The 23,604-nt window shown below is 31.0% G+C and overlaps 1 protein-coding gene across 1 annotated transcript in view; it reads right to left on the minus strand.

The window, feature by feature from the left end:
- The window catches only part of LOC124354085 (cell adhesion molecule 1-like), a 317,853-nt gene that overhangs the window by 120,647 nt on the left and 173,602 nt on the right, over positions 1–23,604 (minus strand). Inside the window, exon 2 of the mRNA XM_046804289.1 lies at positions 11,037–11,157. Within this exon, the coding sequence (XP_046660245.1) occupies positions 11,037–11,112 (76 nt within the window). The 5' untranslated portion in view covers positions 11,113–11,157. The remainder of the gene's footprint in view (positions 1–11,036; positions 11,158–23,604) is intronic.

The raw sequence follows: 23,604 nt of genomic DNA on the forward strand, positions 1-23,604 counted from the left end.
GTCAACCACGTTTTCCAATGTGCTCTTGGTAGGTTGAGGGGTATGTATGAACTCAGAAAGCGGCTGCCTGACACTTCAAAGGTTTTGCTCTTACATTCATTTTTTCTGTCAGTTCTTTGCTACTCCTATCCCGCAAACTTAACAATTAGACTTAACAATTCAGTGATAACGTTCACTTTCAATTTGAAACCCTTTGACCGTGTGTCCTCCTCTCTGGAGACTGCCAAAATGCTGTCTATGGCAGTGGTATGCAGAGTGCTGCATGTTGCATGATTCACAAAGCTTTTATTCTTAATGAGCCGTAATATTTAAGCGAGAGCCTCTTAAACAGAGAGGAGATTTCCGTAGAACCGTAAGATACTCGGTAGAACCTTTTCGGCTTTTCGTACTTCGGCCCGAAATTGTTCAATGACCTCCCCTTGTTGCTTAATAGTGTAGTTTCTTGCGAAAAACTCTAACCTTAAGTTGAGATAATTACTCAAAAGAAACTGCAAGCCTTATGTAAGAATAATGTGATTTGTAATTCCTTTTTCATTATTGTTATAACGTAAGAATTTATTTATCTTTTACATTATTTTGCTTTTATTGGTGTGTATTTATTTGAAGTTTACTGAACAAAAGTTGATTTGAAAACGATTGTAAGTTGAAATACGCTTGCCAAATAAACATATTTTTATTTAATTAATATTTATTCGATAATTCATATGCATCAACAAACTCGAAAGAGAGATAATAATTAAATTTGTCCCCTCTAGTAATAAACTTCGCTCACTCTCGGCCAATAATATTTGTGACATGTGTATTATTCTTAGCAGTACTGGGACCACCTATAGTTTAATTAATTTCATAGTGGCAACTAATTGGTACAGTCCTTCACTATGATATTGTATTCGTCATTAGAACGGTAGAGACACAATAATTATGAACATTTCATGTAGCTTCAAACTGGTGCAAAATGGATGAAACATTGATTACTCCACTAATTAGTGACCGATAATTAACCACTTTGGAAACAATTAATTCAGTAAATGACACTATTTAACAAACACAATTAAGCAGCAAATAAACCACCACCATTGTTCTGTCATACGAACACAGTCTATTTCCGGTGTGAATGTAATATCCGATTTCGGTTGCGGCGGTGAACCACGCACTGAATTTAAACAATAAAATGGAATGACTGTTTTTCACTTATATTATTTAAAACAATTTTAAATATTTATCATTAAACATTTAAATACAACTGATATTTTATACGGAAAAACTGTTTTTTTTTCTACAACAATTTTAATAATATCATTCTATTTCAGTGTTAATGCTTTAACAAGTAAAGAATTTTTACACTTTCCATGTTTGCAAATTGTATTACTTTCCAAATACTAAGATAATATTCATTTTTGTTACAAAAAATAAACAATCAAATAGTAAATAGCTATTATAAAAATAGTGACTCATCTTAATAACAAAAACAGATTTTTATATGTCCATAAGTATAATTGAATGTGTGTTTTACTTGTATATATAATTTTGTGTACACACACAACATAAAATATAAAATCTACAGATGAGAAGCAGAATCAAGGAATGGCGGTCATCTTAAATTAATGTAGTGGTTATTTGCATAAAACCTAAGGCACGTGCGTGCACTCTGGACTAGCAGACCGGAAATTAATTTTTACCCGGATATTGGTTGGTGTGGCCGAGCGGAAATTAGACATAATATGCGGCAACTCGTGGGGCAGTTGTGGTAAGTCGAGTAGCCCCTTAAATGTGAACAACATTAACGTCACTGTAGCAATTATATATTGTCTGAGCGTTAGCTAAGGCTGAATAACACTGAGGGGTTGAAATAATATTAATTTCCGTCTGTCTCTATGTCTGACCGTTTGCCCGTTCGTCCTCACTACATAATGAAAAAGTATACCTATAGGCATGAACTTTTGACAACGAGAAAAAATTAGAATAAATATAATGTTAAACATGCTCAGTATAATCATATGAGATTTTAACATGTGCCTTATTAAAACATTGTTATGAAACTAAATTTAATAAACAAAATATGAATATTTCTTAACAAGATATTCTATTATCAGTAGATTTTTTATAAAAATTTATTTCCTTGTAGATGAGAATGAGTTTTTACACATGTCCAACTTTGAAATGAGTTAGCACCTATGAAGTCTACTATCTCTCAGTAAGTTTACACAAGTTGCTTCCAGGGAGGATGTAATAGTTTCTTTTCTATGATTGTCTGTCTTTCAGCAACTTCTTATCTGTGTATCTGGACATATTAATAATAAATTGAGCCAATAAATTCGAAATTTTATATGTAATCTTGGTGAAACCTATTATGCGACTATGGTGTGGCGTGCTACTGCTAAGGTTGATAAGACAGAACCCTCTTATAGATCAAAATTAAATATTCATGCATAGAATGCATTGTGTTAGAGTACAGCAAAGTCAGGAACTTCATTTTGAGATGGCGCTGGTCTCTGCCTCAGAACTGAAACTATGGTCTTATTATATCTATATGATCGTCGGTCGGACTATTGAATATTTTCTTCTGATGGGGTAGTGGTACGCTACACCACGAATCGCATAATAGGTCTCACAGAGGTGTACCCTCGAAAGAGTCAGATCGCGCTGATATTTGCTTCATTTCTACCTCACAACAAATATTCGATGGCTACGGTTTACAACACTTACGAGTATATTTTCTTAGTAATAGTCTTAACCATTTGTAAACTAATTACTAAATTCAGTACAAAAAATTAAAAATATATTAAATTATTTATTTTGTGAATTAAGATTGATAGAACAGAAAGAGCAATCAAACAGAGTATAAGTAATGCTAAATACATTATGGTAATAATGATAACTTAGTACAATAGTTCAATATATATAATTTTGTACTAAAATTAAAATTTACGTTTAAATTCAAATTATCATACATAAAAAATCTTAGTAATTCTTTCAGTGACCAACAGAAAAATCTATTCTAGCTTATCTTATTTTGCTTATTTTGTCTTTTTAATGCATACATAAAATATTTTAATATTTTAAGAAGAACTAGTTTATTAATAAACATTTTTTCATTTATTCATTGGATCTAAGTCTATAACTCTTCATACATATTATAGTACATACCAAATATTTTAATATTATCTCACATTCCTCATAACCTTAAATAAGGTAAAGACACAGAGAAGTTTGTATTTTTTTAGATGATAATACATTATGTATATATTGCTTAAAAGATACAGATATTATTAGTGTTTTTCGACTAGTTTGTAACTTGAACATTTTTTTGTTGTATGTTCAAGTTTTACAAAGGTATTGCATATAGTGTAATAGGATTCTTCAATAACATTAAATTCTAATATTTAAAAGACGGTTTAACCAGAAGTATTATAATCATACTGAGAAGACATTCAATATATGTAATTAAAGGATGCTTTAAAAACCCATTTTCTGAAAAAAAGCTAGGAATAGTTATATACTTTAGAGGAAGCAGATAATTAGAACACTTTACAATGCATAAGATATAAATTTACGTTGCACATTGTAAGCCTTCAAGTAATAACATATTGAAATGGTCAAACATCTTTTTATATGTTGACTCACCCGTAAGATAGAATGGCGTGTATTTTGGGACGTAAATTTCATGGTATTTTTTACTTCATATGTTTATTTATATTTCTAGTTGAATCGTTTTATTAATTTAAGCTCTTTGTTAAATTGCTTAAACTAAACATATGTTTAATTTAGTGATTGGTCTACTAATTTTATGTACGAAGGGCTATTCATTTTTTTAAACATTCCTAAGCATTAAACTGGCTACACTTCACTTATGTATCATCTGATTTTCAAACCAGCTAGTTTTGCACAAAGACTCTTTCAATATATGTATTCCCCTATAGTCTTTTTTATAAACTTTAAAAAATACAACTATTATTAGGCTTATAATAAATCTTCTTCGGCCCTGACAAAATATTTATTGCTGCGTCCGGATCTAACTACGCATGACGTAAAAATAGTTTTTTGCCTACAAGTACCTGAACTTTATGGTTATATACACATACACTCATTTACCAATTATCCATCGTGTTGGCTGTCTTAATCAGTTACAAACATTCAGTAAACGAGTCAATAAACCGTGGTATGTTAAGTGTTCTCCATACTTTTCAAAGGGAATGCGCTCGTCATTCGAGCCCCTCGGCTAATGTCATTACAAGGGCCATTAGGGTTATTACTGAAGGAACCTGACGAGGATCCGGTACTGGGGTTGTTCTCCTCCCACACCTTAATGCATTACCGCACTCGCGTAGAGCACGCGTATTAATATTGTGGTGTACGGGTATTATGCATGCAATACATTAAGAAATCCATTACATTTAAAATGGTAAGATTATATTACGTAACAGAGATAATAACATATTGTAAGGGAATAGTTACTACTTTTTTATGAACTAAAATATAATAAACTAACGCTTTAACCATAACTAATTGGTTTCAATGACATTTTTTATGAATGATTTTGAACTAGCTATCCTGTGAATATTGATATTGAAGGATAAACAAAGGCTATAGGTATTGACTGCACCATAAAAGGAACGTAACGACAAAGGGCCTAACTGTATGTAGAAACATCATTAAAGATAATTACAAATTCCCTTACTAATTCACCTTTTTTATGTTTAGTATACTCGAACTAAGGACTGAGAGATCTCTTGCCACTGTAGCCCTAAAAACGATACTGCCTCAGCTACCAACGTTTATAGACAATCTACCACTTCTGTAAGCAGGCGACTCCGGCGGATAACCACTAGGAAATCAGCCTCTGAAATGTACACATTACAAACCATAAAATCGAGCAAGAGTCAACGGATGCTACTCCTCCTCTATTCAGTCAGAGACAGTGTCAAAAATAGGCACATAGAAATTGTCACACAATAAACAGTTTATTATTAATCCCGGATGTGTTTTTCTGACATAGACTAACTTAAATTAAATCAAAATCACCACGTCACTCTACTTTAGTTTAACAGATAATCCACAAAAGTTTTTAGGTGTCTTAGGATAGTATTAAACCAAATCATTATAACATGCGTCTGCGTCATGAATTTATAATTTTTATTAAAGTTTTTTAATAAATTTTATTATAAATCATCTCTAGACTTATTTGACAAGATGCCAAAATGCTATAGGCAGAGGATTGATGACAGTGCGCGAAACACAAAGCTGTACGTTAGTCACGCAGACCGGAAATTGCAACAAGCGAGCCATATAACCTTGATGAAAGGGGATCTAGAATAGACCATCAACTTATAGAGTATTAAAAAGTTAAAGGGACTTTATCACTATATGCGAATATTTGTGACATAATAAAACGGCTTTTGTAATCACTTCTATTGATATTATTGAAAATGTTATGCCTTCTAGGTTGCCTGGTGTAATACCACGGAATATTTACATATACTGGATAAAAATATGTTCGTAAAAAATTTAAATAAGAAATGAAGTTATTATCTCAATTAGTACTTAAAACTTCGTTCCCTGTCTTAGGCTCTGAATGTAACTTTGTCAGCACGTTTTAAGACAACTCAGTGACAGAATCACTTTTATTATTATTGTTATGGATATATAATTATTATTCCTTATAAACCATATATGTAAAATTATAGTCAAATTATTATCAAAAATTACTAAACCTGTTGCTAATAAAATATTGTTCAAAGTTGCCTTCATAAAATTTGTATAATAAAACAAATTTTAGTATATACTCCGTTTACTAAACAAATTTTATCCGATAGTTCATATTAAGTCCTTTAAATGCAGTAAAGAAACGCGGCTATTACAAACAATATATCTTAATGGTATATACTAATATACAGACATCCATTTGTACTGGTCATGCCATTGTATATTTAGTGATATTTTAAAACCAAACAAATATGAAGTAGTAATATATTTTATTTCAATAAGTTGAAGTATGCTCTAATTTTATTCATGATTTATATTAATTCCAAATACAAGAAATTTAAAAACCGATAGGTCACATTAATAATCTTTAACTATATTTTTGTATTAAAACAATGTTTTTAGTACGGGATAGATTAATGTAATGAAAGATCGAAGATACTGTAACCGTAACATGGGTGGACTATGGACGTCGTCTGTGCAAACATCAGATAAAAAGCTGCTGATTTTGTTCCTTTTCTTGTCGACACAGGAATAAGTAGGTCCCGAGTGTGCTAAGAAATATTGTTCTTGCAGTCTAGTAAACCAATGAGCTGAGTTTTATGATAACCTTTTTATTAAACTCCCATAAATTATACCCCACCACTTATTTTACAGTCTTCCATTAAACAAATAATCAAAGAAATACTTATTTTATTTTAGTACTAAACTAAAAGATTTAAAATTTCGTTTAACCAAATAAATTTAGATATACATTTCTAAAACTATTAAGCGTTCCTAACCACAGACCTGGTTTTTTTCGATGTTCTAAATTGTTTATAGATAGAATATTTATCTATAAATGCACGATTGATTTTACATCTACAATTGCGATCAACGATATTAATCTGAAGTAATATCGCGCAAAATTTATACGAACATCCATACGACAAATCAAGAAAAAAATGTGTTTACAGCTGGGGCTCTACGGAATTCGATCTGCAAAATTGCATTCAAAAGAATCAATGTTGTAGGAGTCACTTTATTTTCCCTCTACTATTTATATAATTTACCCACCAACTTCATTTATGTAACTAGTAATAGATAGCTAGTGGTGAAAGTATTAATTATGAAATAAATTGTCACTTATTACTTGTTTAGTTATCGAACTTGCAGTTTATTAATGTGAATCTATTTTATGTTCTAAGATTACTGATTTCCTCAGTTGGAATCATCTGAAATACAACATAATTGATATAACAGGTTTTCGGCCATTTGCCATCGTTATAGTAACAAAATGGCATAAAGTAATTATAAAATTTTGATGATTACTTCCATGTTAATCATATATTTTTAGATTGAAAGCTATGTTATAAGTCGACCGACTAGTATCATTTAGATCAGTGGTATTGTTTTGTATATGAAGACCTTATAGTAAACAAATTTATGATGTCTTTGTAATTGTAATTGTAATACATTGTCTTAAACTTTTAAATCTAATATAAGTTAATGAAAATGCAGTTTTGGATATTTCCAATCCTTACGTGTTTCATAGTATGGCATGTTACATTTTGAGGATCGGAATCTATCCTCTCCTTTAGATGTTAAAGAAATGCAGAGGTGAAGCAAACCCAAATAAATACTTTATTTAGCAGTATTATGACATTTCAGCAATGCTCTGTATTAAAAGTTATATATATATTATTTACAAGTTAAGAATTGTAACGATGTGATAAACTGAATTAAATGTATCTATAAAATAAGGAGAGTATTTTACTGTGATATACAACAAATTATAATACCAATAGTATTTTGTTAACAAAGAGAGAATTTATTGTTAATTTCTGCTTTACACTCATCATGTTATGATAGTTTAGGCGCCTCAGCAGTTTAGTGCAGGTTTAAAACGATCTGCTTAAATAGAGATAATGGGTTAATACGATTGTTACGGGTAATTAGTACTTTATACAGCTTATAACACACGAACTACAATATGCTTTAGAACAATACTGGGCGCAAAACTTTCGATTTCAGTTCCACTAAGCCTCTTAAGAGCCGGCTTTGCTGGTTGCTGTCTATATTTTAGCCCCATGCGAATAATGCTAACTCTAAAACACACTTATGCTTAAACGAATAAAAACATCCTTTCATTAATGTCATGTAATAATGTTATTTTATTAGATATGAAACACTCAGAAGACTTTTGCTCTATCAATGAAATGTCCAAAATGTTTACGCGAAACCTGATAATCGTTTGCTACGTTTTAAACATATTTTTAAAAGGAAACATCCATATTTTTATAGTCAGAAATAAAGTATTGAAAGTTGTGATATAGAACTTATGCGTACAAGTTCGTTTTGCTATAGGCAGCTGTAAAATACTTATGATTGTAAAAAACGTAATCTACACCACAAAATTGCGAAGTTTTCATCACTGTCCTACACCTTTACTAACATAGTTTATCTATGCAACTGTCAAACCAACATGCCACGCAATTACATTTGAAATCATGTACTACTTATAACTGTAGAATGATTTTCTGACTTCTAGTGGCTTATTTTTTTATCATCCTGGAGAATAGCTGTTTGTTAGTATTAACGCGGCTGTTTTACACAGCGTTTTCTGATATTCTACTGTTCTATCTGTATAAAATTTCAATTTCTGAATTCTTATACGATTTATTATCTCGCCACAGATAAATATTATGTGCACTTACTCATGTTGCCAGGAGTCCAGATGGGATTCCGGATAACAAAATTTGTAATTCTACACGAGTATTTTCGGCTATCCACAAAATTCAAAATGAATCTTCTAGAAAACTATTTCTGTATTTTCTTATGTGGAAATGCCCAAATACAAAAATGGATGTAACTATTGGTGTAACGACTGAGAAAGTTCAAAAAGCAAAGCAAATAGAATACAACTGTAACACTGTTTAACTCGTAAAATATCAATGGTTAATTAAACGTACAAAGCATCCATATAGTACAGATTGGAGGTTTAAAAATAAAACTTTTTGGATGTTTTTAACACAATAAAACATTTTGAAATCACTAATGAACTATTGTGTTCTGCCACTTCCATTCCAACAAATCTATTACGGTACTATAAACATCTATTTTGTAATTTATGCAGAACGTCTGTAATGATAACAGTTAGGCAAAAAAAGGAAATTTATGTTGTATTTTGAGTGTTTGACATCGTTCAGCCTTTTTATTATATTTAAATTTGGTTCCTTCTTGTACCCCTACCCACTTCTACATGTAAAGGTATTCATGATTATCCAACTTAGATTACCGGATTACAAATTAATATCACACAAGAGATGATAAAAGTTTAAATAAAGGTTTCGGAAATTAACAGAAATTTGTATTACTCTCCCGGAAAGTCAGTCTATGATGTTTATATATTTATTAACAATGTCAAACATGTAAACAAAACAAAAGATTAAAGTGATGGTAAGAGTGTGAGAAGTGTTTAATACTCACAATAACACAATTAACCTTCCTTCTTAGATACATGTAAAATTTAGTATATGTATATTATACAAATTATTATTTATATTTTTTTTGTTATTGGTTAGTTATACATTATATAAATTACCATACAAAAATTATCTCCTCAAAACCTTTTATTTTTAACGATTGTAAACTAATCTCATAGTTTAACTCTGAATTATTTTAACATGTTTAAACATGCAATTGACATTAAATATACATTTCTTTCGACAGTATACAAAAGTGATAAATTGGGAGCGAAAAGTCAATGAATTTGTTCGTGAGCGACAGTTGAAAGGTAAATTGTCACAAGGATTTAAACAATAAAATAAAACTGTAAGTAGCTCTTTCAATTAGTAATCGTAACCACCCATTAGGCCTTAATGTTGTTGTAAACGCTTCACAGCATGAATGGCATTACGCATGATTTAATCCTTTTATGGCGGATCAAACGCGTCGGTGCCCAAACATGAATCTGTCTCGCTAATTCGTCATTGTTTCACATGGTACAATACAACAAGGGAACAATGGGAATTTCCTACTCTAACAATCTAAGTAATTGCTTGTAATCCAATTATTTTAATTAGCGTTGTAATTAATTAATCCCTGCCATGTCTCTCTCTAGTGGTCAATTACAGTTAAAATATTAACAGGTGATAGTGTACTTGACATTTGAATACTGATGTTCCCGTTCCCAAATCTTCAGAGAGATAGTTTTTAAAGTATATGTACGTGGAGATACGATAAAACATTTACTACTGTAATACACAAATTCATAACATTTTTATGTATATTTGCTAGTGCTTATTACCCTTTATATAGATTTTAATCCAAGACTAATAATTTACAAGGGAATGGATATATCTAATAAACATGGATTATTTTAAATTACATTAAACATATGAATTTTCTATAACGTATACTTAGGGATATGTGATAATAAATTTAATACTTTAATAACATAATAATAATAAATATTTCAATAGCATAATTGGATAGTCAGTTTTTAATGAACTATGTATTTCGAGTTTAAATCTTCATCACATTATATTATATGGTTTTTTCAAGTTGTTAGAGACTCTCGTAATTTATTTTAACTGATTTGTATATTCTAAATGCTTTAAATTACAGACAAACATATCATGTTGTTATAAATGAGAGTACTTTTGGTGTACTTTTAATTGTTTGACTATAAAAGTTTAAAAAATGTTCAAACCACATCGACCGATTTCTAATGTTCTTATTTACATATGCACAGGAAATTCATGTAAATGATTAAATTTTGTCAGTAATGTATTAAAACACTAAATTTCATAACATAGGAGGCTTATTGAGCTATCCCCTCAGATTAGAGTTCCAGGGAGCTTAGATCTTACTCATGATAGTTTCACCTTTAGAAGGAAGTGCTTTGTGTGGAGTACAACATACAGATAAAAGTACAAAGGATGTTTACCATTGGTAAGTGTTATAATAAAAGATATATTGTGTAAACATTGAAGGATACTAAATTCCATTATCCTGCTATCCATTACAAAAATGTATAATCAATAATAACCTTTTATGAGAGGACAATAGCAGATTGTAATGGTTGAAGAACAATAAAGAACTGGATTTTTTAAATTTAAGAGGTATATTTAATACCGTATATCACTTGTGGTATGAGTGATTATTACTATCGAGATTGTTCTTATTTGTAATAGACTCCAAACAGTGCTAAACACTTAATGGAAGAAGAATGCCTAGAGATCCGTAAAGAGAACTACTCAAAAACTCCGTATGGTGAATCTCGAGGTAAGTGTACTAAAACCTAAAAATAAAAACAATATGTGCAAACCAGTAATAAAATGTGAATGTAATACCTTGAGGAAATATGGCAGCAAGAAGAACACACCACAAGGTCCTCAGCTTCACTTGCCTCATTACGTCATTCACCATATCTGTGTCGCCTGACCAGGAATTACATCACCACTCAGTCCATTTCTGTAAACAATCATAATCGATATAATTTAATAAGTTTACTTATTAGATTTATAAATTATAGAAGAAAGCAAATGCTATATCCAGACTGTATCAAAAAGTGCCATTTTAACGCTCAACTCATCAAACCCGGTCACACATTCATAAAAAAATTATTTATATACTAATTATATATTTACGTTTATTTATGTAAATTTAATACAAAAGAAGAAACATAAATATAATAGCACATTACATAAAACTTTTTTTTTTCATAAATATATAGAGTGCACATAATAGTTTCATCCATTCTGAAATACATACATTATTTAAATAACATTTCTTTGCTGATATTCATATTTTTAGTACATATGTGGCTTAACAAGCACCAATTTTAATGTTGTGATTTTAAACTGAAAATATAATATTAAATCGTGGTTTGCCATGGCATAAAGGAGTAATTTTAAAAGCTCTTAATCAATTGGTCCACAAACTGGAATAATTTCTACAATAGTGAAATTTCAGACGATAATCGATTAGTTACCTATTGTTAAATTAAAATGTCGTAAAAGAACAAACCACAAAATATACTCATTCTAGTTAACAATATAACGCGTACACTTTATCTAAAATCTACCTACAATACTTAAATGTCAAACTACAATTAACCCGATTTATTCCTTTGAAGATACAATTTTACTACCACAATATTTGTATAATGAAAGCAAGCTTCTCGGAATTTCATATTAAGAGCATACATTACCAACTGTTGGAACTTGAATGCGCTCCAGGCAACTACTACAATCTTACCGAGTCTCATGACAATAACAGTATAACCTTTTACTTTGTATTGTTCTTTCGTAAATTGCACATGAATATTGTGCGCACAAGAATCTACAGTATGTAGGTAATAAATAAATGTAGACGAATCTTATATCGTTTCTTCAAGAAAGTTATTTCTCTCTTGGTCGTGAGCCTGTTAAACACAAAATTACCAGCGCACTCTTCAGTTTTTACACCTGAAATATTACACAACTGTATTTAAGATGTACTCATACAGTAAATAAGTATTTTCAAAGAGAACTTTTTCTTTAAGATTACATTACCGGTTATCCTCGTAACTTATACATATTTTTCTGCTTTGAGTCTAATTTCAGATAGAAATTACTTGAATCTCAAGATTTCTAATAAATACTTTCTCTGTCACAATACAGTAAATATTAATATACCATTCCTCAACAAAGTCCTAGTCAATTTCCTAACATCTTGAAAAGTTTGCACTGGATTGTATTGCGAGTTTGGTCTGTACTATTTCATGTAACGGGGTCGTTTATTGTTTAAACAATCAGTAGAGTGAGATGGTGTGTAAACAAACATAATACATTTTTGTAACATGAAATATAAATTCAAATCAACTATGCTTATTCGGTATTCGGTTCTCATCATAGTAAGAAATCAAATAACGATTAAAATTTTTAATTAATTTTGATAACATTTATCGATATATCTAAATACTTATACAGCCGCATGTGTAACTGACTGACTGACATATAGATACAAATTCTAACATAGTTCTAGAAGTGCTGGAAACTTGAAATTTGGCACGCAGGTACCTTTCACAATATGACCCGGAGGAAAAGTCTGAAAACCGGACTTTTTTTTACTTTTAAAACCCCTCAAAAAAATTCCTCAAAAATCGCGCATTCTTCACCCCTGCAGGCATTTCTTGTAAGATGATAGCGGGTGAACCGTTGGAGCTAGCTTCGATCTGACGAAAAATCATTAGTCAGGAATGATGAAGTGAACTACAAAAAAGGTCCAGTGACTTTTTGCTCTATCTTCCATGGTTAAGCGACCAAAAACGCTTGAACATTTGACATTCCAGAGATTTTTTTCGCTTAAAATAAAGTTTCGAGCTCGATAGCGGCCGAACGGTAGGTTGTAGCTCAAATCTGATTGACCCATCAAATTAGCAAATTTTGCGATCTACAGAAAAGGTCCAGTAACTTTTTGCTCTATCTCCCATTAGTTTTGGTCTAAAAAACGTGATTATGTGCAATTTTTTTTGTAATTTTCACGTGAAAAACTTTGTTTTTTGGGGTCGATAGCGGCGAAACAGTTGGTCGGAGGTCAAAATAAAACAAAGCTTAGATTTAGAAAATAATATGATCTACAAAAAAAGGTCTAATGACTTTTTACTATATCTCCATTATTTTGACCGCAAAAAACGTGATTAAGTGAAAATATTTGAAATTTTCGCCTACAAATTTACATTCCGGGCTTGATAGCGGCCTAAACGGTTGGTCGTAGCTCAAATCAGATTTTCATGTGGATTTAGAAAATTACGTGATCTACAAAAAATGTTCAGTAACATTTTGCCCTATCCTCAACGGTTTGGCCGCATAACGCGTTTTAAAGTTTTGATTTTTTGAGTTTTACGTGAGATTTTGTTTTTCTGGGCTCTATTTCAGACAAAACCTTAGTTCTAGCCCAGAGTTAAAAATTTGATTTTAATACAAAATAATGCGATCTACACAAAAGGTCCAGTGACCTTTCACTCTATCTTCCATGATTTAGCCGTAAAACGTAATTATATTGTAAATTTCACTTAAAAAACTTACTTTTCGTGCTCGATAGTGGCCGAACTGTTGGTCCTAGCTTAAATGTAAAACTTTTTGTAAGTAGCTATTCATAGGATCTACAAAAAAGGTCCAGTAGCTTTCTATCGTTTATCTTTCCGTAAGCCTGATAAATGCTCTAAATGGCTAATTCTTTGTCGTCAATTTTAGGTGTTTTAAATTTTTGCAACTATAACTAGTGCGATTCATGCTGGTTCCAGATTGGACTTGTATTACTACGGTAACGAGTGACTATAATCCCCCCCTCCACATCGGAAGTTGGCTGAGCGTTAGTGAAGCTTCAAAAGTAGATAGGGACAGAGTGCTTTTTAATTAATTAATGAAATAGTGATTCCTTATCAACAGTCAGGTATGGAATTATGATTTCCGAAGTAATTTAAACCCCCTGATCAACGTTTTATTTTGATCAAAAAATACTGTACACATATCCTCGTGGCCCAGACACACATTTCCAAGAAAAGTACCACGCGTTCTTATAATTTCCCGAGAACATTAATCCCTCTCTCGGGAATTTCCTGGTTGATGAACTCCTGATTAAATTAAAACCCCCTGTTTAACTTAATAATCTGATAAAGGTAGTTATTAATTTATTTACACTAAATCTGTTTACACCATAGCTGACCAGTGCAGACTTTTATGCCAAGCGTTGTACCGACTAAACCATAGGTCGTAGATCAAAATCTGACGGCACAATCGAAAGACAAAAGACAAAATTAAATTTCCGACAAGAAAGGTTCAGTCACTTTTTGTCGTATCTCTAACGGTTAAGCCACAAAATGGCCTTAGATTCAAAACTTTGATAAAAACTGGAAAATTCAAAAAAATAGGTCTAATACTATTTCGAATTCCGCTTATCCCCGAATTTGACCAACACCCCAAAAGGGGGTCTGGGGTGTGTCATTAACCCCCGCTAACATTAACCCCCCCCGGGATTTCCTAGTATGACCAGATAACCTCCTGAGTAGATAAACCCCCCCTGTGTTAACCCCCCCGGGAATTTCCTGGCATGACTTCATGTCCGAAATTTACCAATAACCAAATCTCTTAACCCCCCCCCTGGGAAGTTCCTGGTAAGACCAGACAACCCCCTGTGTCTTATCCCCCGGTAACGTTAACCCCCCCTAGGGAATTTCCTGGCATGACCTCATGTCCGAATTTTACCAATAACCAAATCTCTTAACCCCCCCCCTGGCAAGTTCCTGGTAAGACCAGACAACCCCCCCCTGGTGTCTTATCCCCCGTAACGGTAACGTTTAACCCCCCCTAGGCAATTTCCTGGCATGACCTCATGTCCGAATTTTACCAATAACCAAATCTCTTAAACCCCCCTGGGAAGTTCCTGGTATGACCAAATAACCCCCTGACGTCTTATCCCCAGGCAACGTTAACCCCCCCCCCCCTCCTGGGAATATCCTGGCATGACATCATGTCCGAATTTTACCAATCACCAAATCAATCTTATCCCCGAATTTAAGGGACTTACTGTGGGGGCCTGGGGGCGTAGCCCCCAGCGAGCCGAAGGCGAGTATGTATATATATATATATATATATATATATATATAACTCATTATGGGTTTTAAATTCTTCAATAGAAAGTATACGGTGCAGATCTGTCCATCAGTCCGTGTTTACTGAAAGTTCACCAGCAGATTATAATCAAAGTAACTGAACAGAAAAACTTTTAATATATATTTTTATGTTATGTCAACATAAATTTATTCCTTTATGCAAAATACTAATTGACCATCGATTTTACATTGTCAACAGCAACGTAAAAACACCTTTAACCGGTCACCCTATAAATGTACGAGCACACGATAAAAATAATTTTGTAAATTGTTGCTCTCTGAAATATTTCAATAAGATCCATGAAAATGTAAACGAAAACCTTGATAGATCAAAATAGAAAAAAAACCTAAGGTGCACAAAGGCACTTCAAACAAGGCATCCGGCAGGTGTTAATTTATGGTATATTTGATTTTTCTACTTATTCTTAAAAGTCAAATTTATGGTCCATCAGCTGCTGATCATTGTATTTATTTATAATGTTTTTTTCCTTGCTTTGATCCTCACTTTCGTTTATCCTTCATCTTTGTTTTAAATATTTCTACAGTTTATATTTATCTGAATAAGTGTATATAAATAAATAAATATATACATACATACATATACATATATATATATATATATATATATATATATATATATATATATGTATATATAGGAATTAATTTAAGATTTTAACTTTAGCAAGTACATATTTAATATTACTCCCTTAAAACACTGAATTATTTTAAAAAGATTATCTTATCTAGAAATTATGTGTTCTGATACACAGTTACTGACACGGATATAATAAACAACACAATATTGTTCATTTCTGCAAACAGGAGAGATGTATTTGTGTAAGCGGTGGTTAAGTGCTGGTGGTAACAATGATGTTTAATGGTGTCATTGTGTTTCGATAAATAATGTACCAGTCAGGTACCAACCTAACCTGTGAAACAAATTTACTCTATTATTGGTTATAATTTCTTGTTTATAGCGTCAATATGTAAATTTTAAACTTTAAAATATGAAAAACGGAGATAATACAACTGTATGCAATAAACATCGATTTATGTTTGAGGATATTTAAGCTGAAATGCAAAATAATAAATCCTTTAATAAATCTCGAGTAAATTTTGACTAACTGAACTTTTTCTTATTACAAAATTTGGCTGGTAGGTAAACCTTTTCCTGTAGTACACGTAATATCAGTTAAAAATGAAATTTCTGATTTGAAATGATCCAGTTCAATTTTTTTACGTTTATAAAATATGAGGCTTATTATAAGAAAAACAATTCTTTAAATTTAGTTCTTTCATTCCTAACTGCGTGAATATATTTCATTTAACTTCTTTCATTGGAAAATAATTTGCATTGAAAAGACGTTTAATTGATTATCATGTGGTACATGTTTACATTTGAAACTTTTGCGAGTTGAAAGATAAATTCAGGTTTTAATATACACTGTATTGAAATTGTAGCGTTATTTAGATGGATCCCGTGCTTTCGATTTAGAAAAGTGGCATTATGTTACTTTGTTATATCTGTCTTCTAGGCTCTGTAGACAATAATTTTTGATTATTCAAATATAAAATTGGCTATATTCATTTACAAAAAGGAATGTACATTATACATTTTCTTTTAGTTATTTTTTTAACCTCGTAAAGAAGCTTCCATTCTTTCAGAAGTGACACCAATTCGCTTTTTTTTACTCTTGTGATGTTTTATATATATATATATATATATATATATATATATATATATATATATTCTTTACGGTGGTCTTTAGAAATATTTTCATGCCTAATTATATATATATATATATATATATATATATATATATATATATATAAATAATTAGGCATGAAAATATTTCTAAAGACCACCGTAAAGAATCTTTTGGATTTATATGAATGGAAAATCCGTCTTTCTTACCTTACAGCAATGAAGAATGAATTAGTAGGCGTGTTGCGACGTGCTCTATCAAATTAGACTTTAAGATAAAAACTTTAAGTGTTCAGAAAATAATCGGGAGATTATCAAATCATTATTATGGGGAGGTTTAAATATGAATAATAGTAAATCGAATCTCATCATTGTAATATATATCGTTAATAAATAAGATTATATATGTACAAACTTTGAAATGTATAAAATTTCCACAAGAGTAAAAATACCTATGTTTTTATCATTAGTAGCCAAATTAAATTGCTCTCATTTCTTAATAGGTTAATTATATCTTCCCTCTGTTATTTTGTATCTTTGTTGTTGTGCAACCGTGCTTTCGAGCTTTACTAGTTCCTCTTTAGACCAGGAACTTGATCTTGATCCATCTAGTGGTTTTATATAAAGTTTAAGAAGAACATCAATAAGACTTAGCACGAGGAAAAATTGTTTTTTAATGACTACACGCAATATTATACCGATGATGTACGACTATTGTACACTCGTATACCGGTCGGTCATAGCCCGGTTATGTACTAGACTCTTTCCTTATGTATGTTCACTGGTATCAGCTGTAAAATATAACACTATTTTGAATTATTCATATACGCCGTCAATCAATTTTACAAATCGCGTTGTTGGTCTTGTCAATGAATATAAATAAAAACAGATCCAATCCAATCTACGTATGAAATACAAATTCTGCGGGTAAATTATCCAAAATGCTAGATCATATGCTCACTATCTTGTGCAATTATTGCTTCCAAAACCTTAAACCATAAAGTGACCTTAGATATTCATTATACGAGTATATAATAAAATATAGAGGTGCAGAACTGGAACTTTATTGAGTCTACGGAAAAAATATGTACTTTTAGCGCACTGATTTTGTGCAGTGGTACTATACTAGTTTTCAGCCAAGGGAAACTTTTTAAATATTGGAATGAGGCTGATGAAGATCTGAGAAGATAGAGGCCAAACAGCGGTCTCACTACAAATATTACTCAACAGTTAGTGGTAAGTTTATTCTAGATTTTTAAATATTGGAATAAGGCTGATGAAGATCTGAGAAGATAGAGGCCAAACAGCGGTCTCGCTACAAATATTACTCAACAGTTAGTGGTAATTTTATTCTAGATTTTGAATAGGCAACCCATTATATATTTTGTCTGAAAATTGCTTGAAAATTGCTAGTAATATCATTTAAATTATAATTTTGTGTTTCCCTATATATATTTTTCAGCTATAAACAAATAATCTGTAAGGTTTCATAACGTTTCATCTATTAGCACTGTAATTTAATTTATTCCAATATTCTTTGTTTCAGAACAACACGGAACGTAGCTTCCAGATAATGCAATGAAGTAATAATATATTAAAAGTATGTTTCTATGGCAGTATAAGAATGAAAATAGATTCTGCAAGCAAAACAGCATCATGTTTCCGTAAGCACACGTAATATTATCTGCAGTAAGTTGAACAGATTGTAAACTGGAAGGTGTTGTCGATATATAGCACTCCGAGCACTTAACTGAGATTATTACAGAAGTTTGGCGACTTTAATTTTCGTTATTTCCAAGTCAAAACTGTCAAAACAAGTCAAAACAAATTCCATAAGGTACTTAAGAACAATCATCTTTTACGAGTCATTTGATGTAGGTTTTATATTAGTAATTTCAGGTATTATTGTTTCAATCTACATATTTCTAAGTTTAAATAGAAAAATTGAAGCTATTTAGTTAGCCAAAGAAATAAAACAAGTATATTAATCGAATACAATAGACTTAAACTGTTAGAAATAGCATTTATTTTTCAGAAGTGATAAAGAGTACACTACATGAACTAGAAACGTGGAACTAATGAGAAATACCTCATTAGTTATTATTAGTTTCGGTGGGAGTACGGAACTTGTAGTTGATAGTTTTTACTTGAACAATAAATATCATATAAATATTAACAAACTTAATAACGTATATTAACATTTACGTCATAACAGAAATTTAAAGCTTTTGCAATAAAATCCAGCATATGCATAAAAAGGAAACCAGTAAGGTGATACCAACATCGCATACAAATGATAAAATGCTTCGAAAAAGCTTTATTAATACAGTTTTGGTGTTTGAAGTAGAAATAGAGAATTTTAAAGTTATTCAGACGTATATCATTAATTTATTGATTTATGATCTTAGGTATTCCTTTTACGATTCCATCTGCTAGTTTATATGCCCATCCATTACAAAATTAATTTTAAAGTTAAACTTTGATTTAGAATAGCAAATTTATAAAAATCCTGGTGGGTCTTTGGTTTTCTGGATAAAAATATGCTCTATAAGGATAGGTGTGGTGTCTGATATGATAAATTAGTGGTTTAATCCAAAGGTGCGCCACAAAAATTCTTTTTCCTAAAAAAAGGAGAGGATCTTCAAATACGTGCAGTATTTCTCAGGTAATAACTCACGGCATTTGCTACTAAAACTCGAATATTTTTTAAAACTCGAATAAGAAGTTACTTTTAAAACCTGTTATTATAGCCTAGCTCAATTAAAAATATTGAAAGGCAATACTTGAATAAGGATTCCACATGACAATGAGTCCACACAAAGTAGGTAAAGCCCCTGGACATGTGTGCATTAGTCCGTGTAACGCAATGCCAGGTATACAGGATAGCAAACCTTGGTACATATGTTTATCAAGTTTCGCTGAATCCCAAAACGCTGCTGGTGTCTCTTTTGCTCCTCTTAGAGACTCAATATTTCTGTTCTGATTGGTAAAGCTACAAGAATACCTCATAGACTTCGAAGCTAACCTCAGAGATAGCGTGCAGCCATAGAACTATTTTCAAAGATGAAAATTCTTTACAAGATCGCTAAATGGCCTCATGCCTCGGTTCACTGTCCAACGTTTTGATAATAAGCATATTTTAGATAAAGGGCTTTAGAGCTGAAACGAGATGGGATGGGTGCACAGTTCGGGTTCCTAAAAACAAGCATTGAGAAGGGGGGCAATTATATTTCACTATCCACGTAAAAATGGCACAGTATTGTGTGTTTTTGGTGTGCTATGGCCCAAAAAGTATGAATCGTTAATATATATATAATATTTTTCCTAACAACCATCACTGAAATCAGGAATACCGGTGCACAACTAGTCGTCCAATGAGAAAAATAACTTTTTTACAACTACTAACTATAGTGTTATTTCAGGGTATATTCAAATCTAAATAGAAAAAGGTAACATTTAATAAGAGTGAAATACTGTGTTATATTCATAAAACCTGTGGTTTAATGTGTAGTTATGAGTAATTTTTCTATGTCAAACCAATTGTAAGGATGGGTACTATTATTACACGATCTTCGTCTTTAAAATAATGAAATAGTTTCCAGACAAAGACATTTAAGGCAAGCCTGTATTAAATATAATATTTACATAATTTTCGTTAAAAGGGATAGATTTAAACTGTAGCTTGTATTCTATACATTATAATGAATATGTGCAAAAGAGTGCATTTATGTATTTCGTACATCTTTTTATGACATCTAGCGATCTTTACTGTTAAATCGCAGTTTTATATGGGATCCGAAACACTTATGCATTGATATAGTTTCACTGAGTAAATGGTAACATGTAGTCTCCGATCTCAGGCTGGGTCAAATTTAACGATGTCTAGTATATGTATAATACTGTATATCATGTAATCTTTCTTTCAAAATATACGCCTATAGTTCTGACAATGAAAAACATTTGAAAAATTATAATACCTTCTTGCTATTTTGGTGGTTATACAATAAATAAACTTCATAGAAATGTGATATTTTTATGCTATAAATAAATATGTTTAAACTTCAATTATAGATTAAAAGTAATGTACTATTATATTTTAAGATATAATTATTTGCTTATATTTTTCAAATATAATATGTAAACAATTGAATAAATAAACTATTTAATATAACCTTATGTTGAAAGAGGTTATAATAAGGATAATCCAGGATCCGAGAGCCAATTTCCACTGAATAATCACACCACCTGGTTTTTCTTCAAACCAACAGAAAACATTTCCCTTAAAAAGAAACTGATCGTTGGCTGTGCTAGTTTTGGTGGGGACATAAATTAGAGGATATCAAAAGGGGTAAAACAGAAATAAAATATCATCTCATTCCATATTTTTCATGGTTTGATAAATTTAAAACTACCCGTCATACACTTGAACACCAGTTATATTAAAGTTAGTTAATCATATGAAGATACTTTCAGTCTCTTTATCTAGTTATCTGACGGTACATTATTATTTATGTCTATGACGGTCGGTTTGAAGTGTATCAATGTGTGAAAAATCATAATATGTGAAAATGTTATCGTTTTATATTTTAACCAATTTATAACATCGCATTTGAATTTCCACCAAAACTTGCATTTCTGATTTGCACAAAAATTGAGTTTCGTGCTTATGCAGTGCAAATTGGTTCTACGATCCTACACTATGAAGAGGTGTACCAACAGAAAAATAGTAAATTTATATATGTGTGTGTGTGTGTGTGTGTGTGTGTGTACATCGTTATGGACCATCAAATCGTTTCAAAATGTACTTGTACATATATACTAAGAAAAATAAAATAATATTGAAATAGTATTTTGAATTCACCGCAAATTTATTTTTTTGAGTTACAACTAAGGGATCCCAAAAATAGAATTTAATTTATGCAATTTCATAATTTAGTTTTAAGGAACTGTAACAATCGTACATTTTATGAAAAAAGTAAATGCTATATTGTTTCAATAAAAAATATGCGAAATAAAATAAAAAGTTATAATACTTTTTGAGAGTATTTCCTATCATACCTGTATAACTGTATGATTAAAAGCAATATATTGTACCGTAGTTGTAATTATTTATGCTGAATTGCTGTAGGAAGTAGGCTCTTTTGTTAACTAGACGCGGTGCGTGGACATTGTTTGTTGGTTAGACCGGTAAATCAGCTGATCGAGATGTCTACGGTGATACGTTCCCGAGCCGGTTCCCGGAGAGAGGGGGACCAGTGTGGGAGTATTGACGACAGCGTACGGACGTCCACTAGAGAAGCAGTAGTTCTTCCTCTAATCCTATAGTTTGGATCTAGAGTAATTCTTTTAATCGGGTGTATATTCAAATCAAGTTATTAATTTTCTTTAGTGCGTTTTTAGTTTCCTATCAGCCTCTATAGTCTTCAAAGTAGTAAGTCCCGTACCAGCGTTTACTTAATATCTTTTATTTTTATACTGATGTGATTAAACTTGTAAAGTTTCCCATATTACAGAGTCTGAGAATTAATTCAATTTTTTGAAGTTTTGTGAATTAAATTTTGCTCGTAAAGCTAATATCAAGTTTTGTGTTATATTGATTTTGAGTATTTTGAGAAGAGAACTTTTTATTTTATTTTGTTAATTTAAACCATTTTTGTAGAAGTATACATTTTTAATTTAATTTTAATTTTAATTCTTTTTGATCAGACTCTTAATTAGATTTTATCGATTGTGAGAAGTTTTGGACAAAATCAAATCTAAAGTTTTTAAACTTTGTTAATTTTTTGGGTGAACATTAATTCGGAATAAATCAAGTATTTCCGAAAAGTTGTTTTGATTTATAAAGTATTAGCTCCAAAGTAATATAACATATGTACTATAATAACGGTACAATATATATATATATATATATTGCTTATATATAGGTATATATATGTACTATGTCTGATAAGGTTTTGCCTTTCCTTTTAAAACAGCAATAAACGTTAAGTCAGCGTATACAGGTATATTACATACTACAATTAATGCTATCTGCTTACCTACTTGTAATGTTGTAACACACGACGCATTTCGTTCAGAACAATTACCTTTTAAAGAGGGAATGTTTTATGTTGAAAACATTGAATTCTTATATAAATTTTGAGCGGAATTATTCCACATGAACCGAAATATACTACAAAAATTGCTAATAATGTCGTAGGGGATTTGTCTTTTAGCTGTACCACAGTGTAAAGGGCAAAAGTTACATTACCATGAGGAATAATTTTTCACTTTCTCTGGCGCATAATCCTTTCATTTGCTGTTTACTCTTTTATTAAACTTCACGTTGAAGAATGTAAGAGTATTTTGTTATTCATTTTAAGAGTTTATTTGGTTTTTTGTAGTTAGTGCTTATAAGTTCTAAATCATAACATTTATGACGTTTCTTTGCATTTAATTTGCAATATTTTGGTAATTTCGTATACCTATAATTATCATAAAAGGAAATAATTAATCGTATAAAACAAAATTTGCAAAATTTTAGACACATTAAAGGGATTCTGTAGAGATATTTGTTTAT

Source organism: Homalodisca vitripennis, chromosome 2, assembly GCF_021130785.1.
Source record: "Homalodisca vitripennis isolate AUS2020 chromosome 2, UT_GWSS_2.1, whole genome shotgun sequence".
In the NCBI taxonomy this organism is placed as follows: Eukaryota; Metazoa; Arthropoda; class Insecta; order Hemiptera; family Cicadellidae; genus Homalodisca; species Homalodisca vitripennis.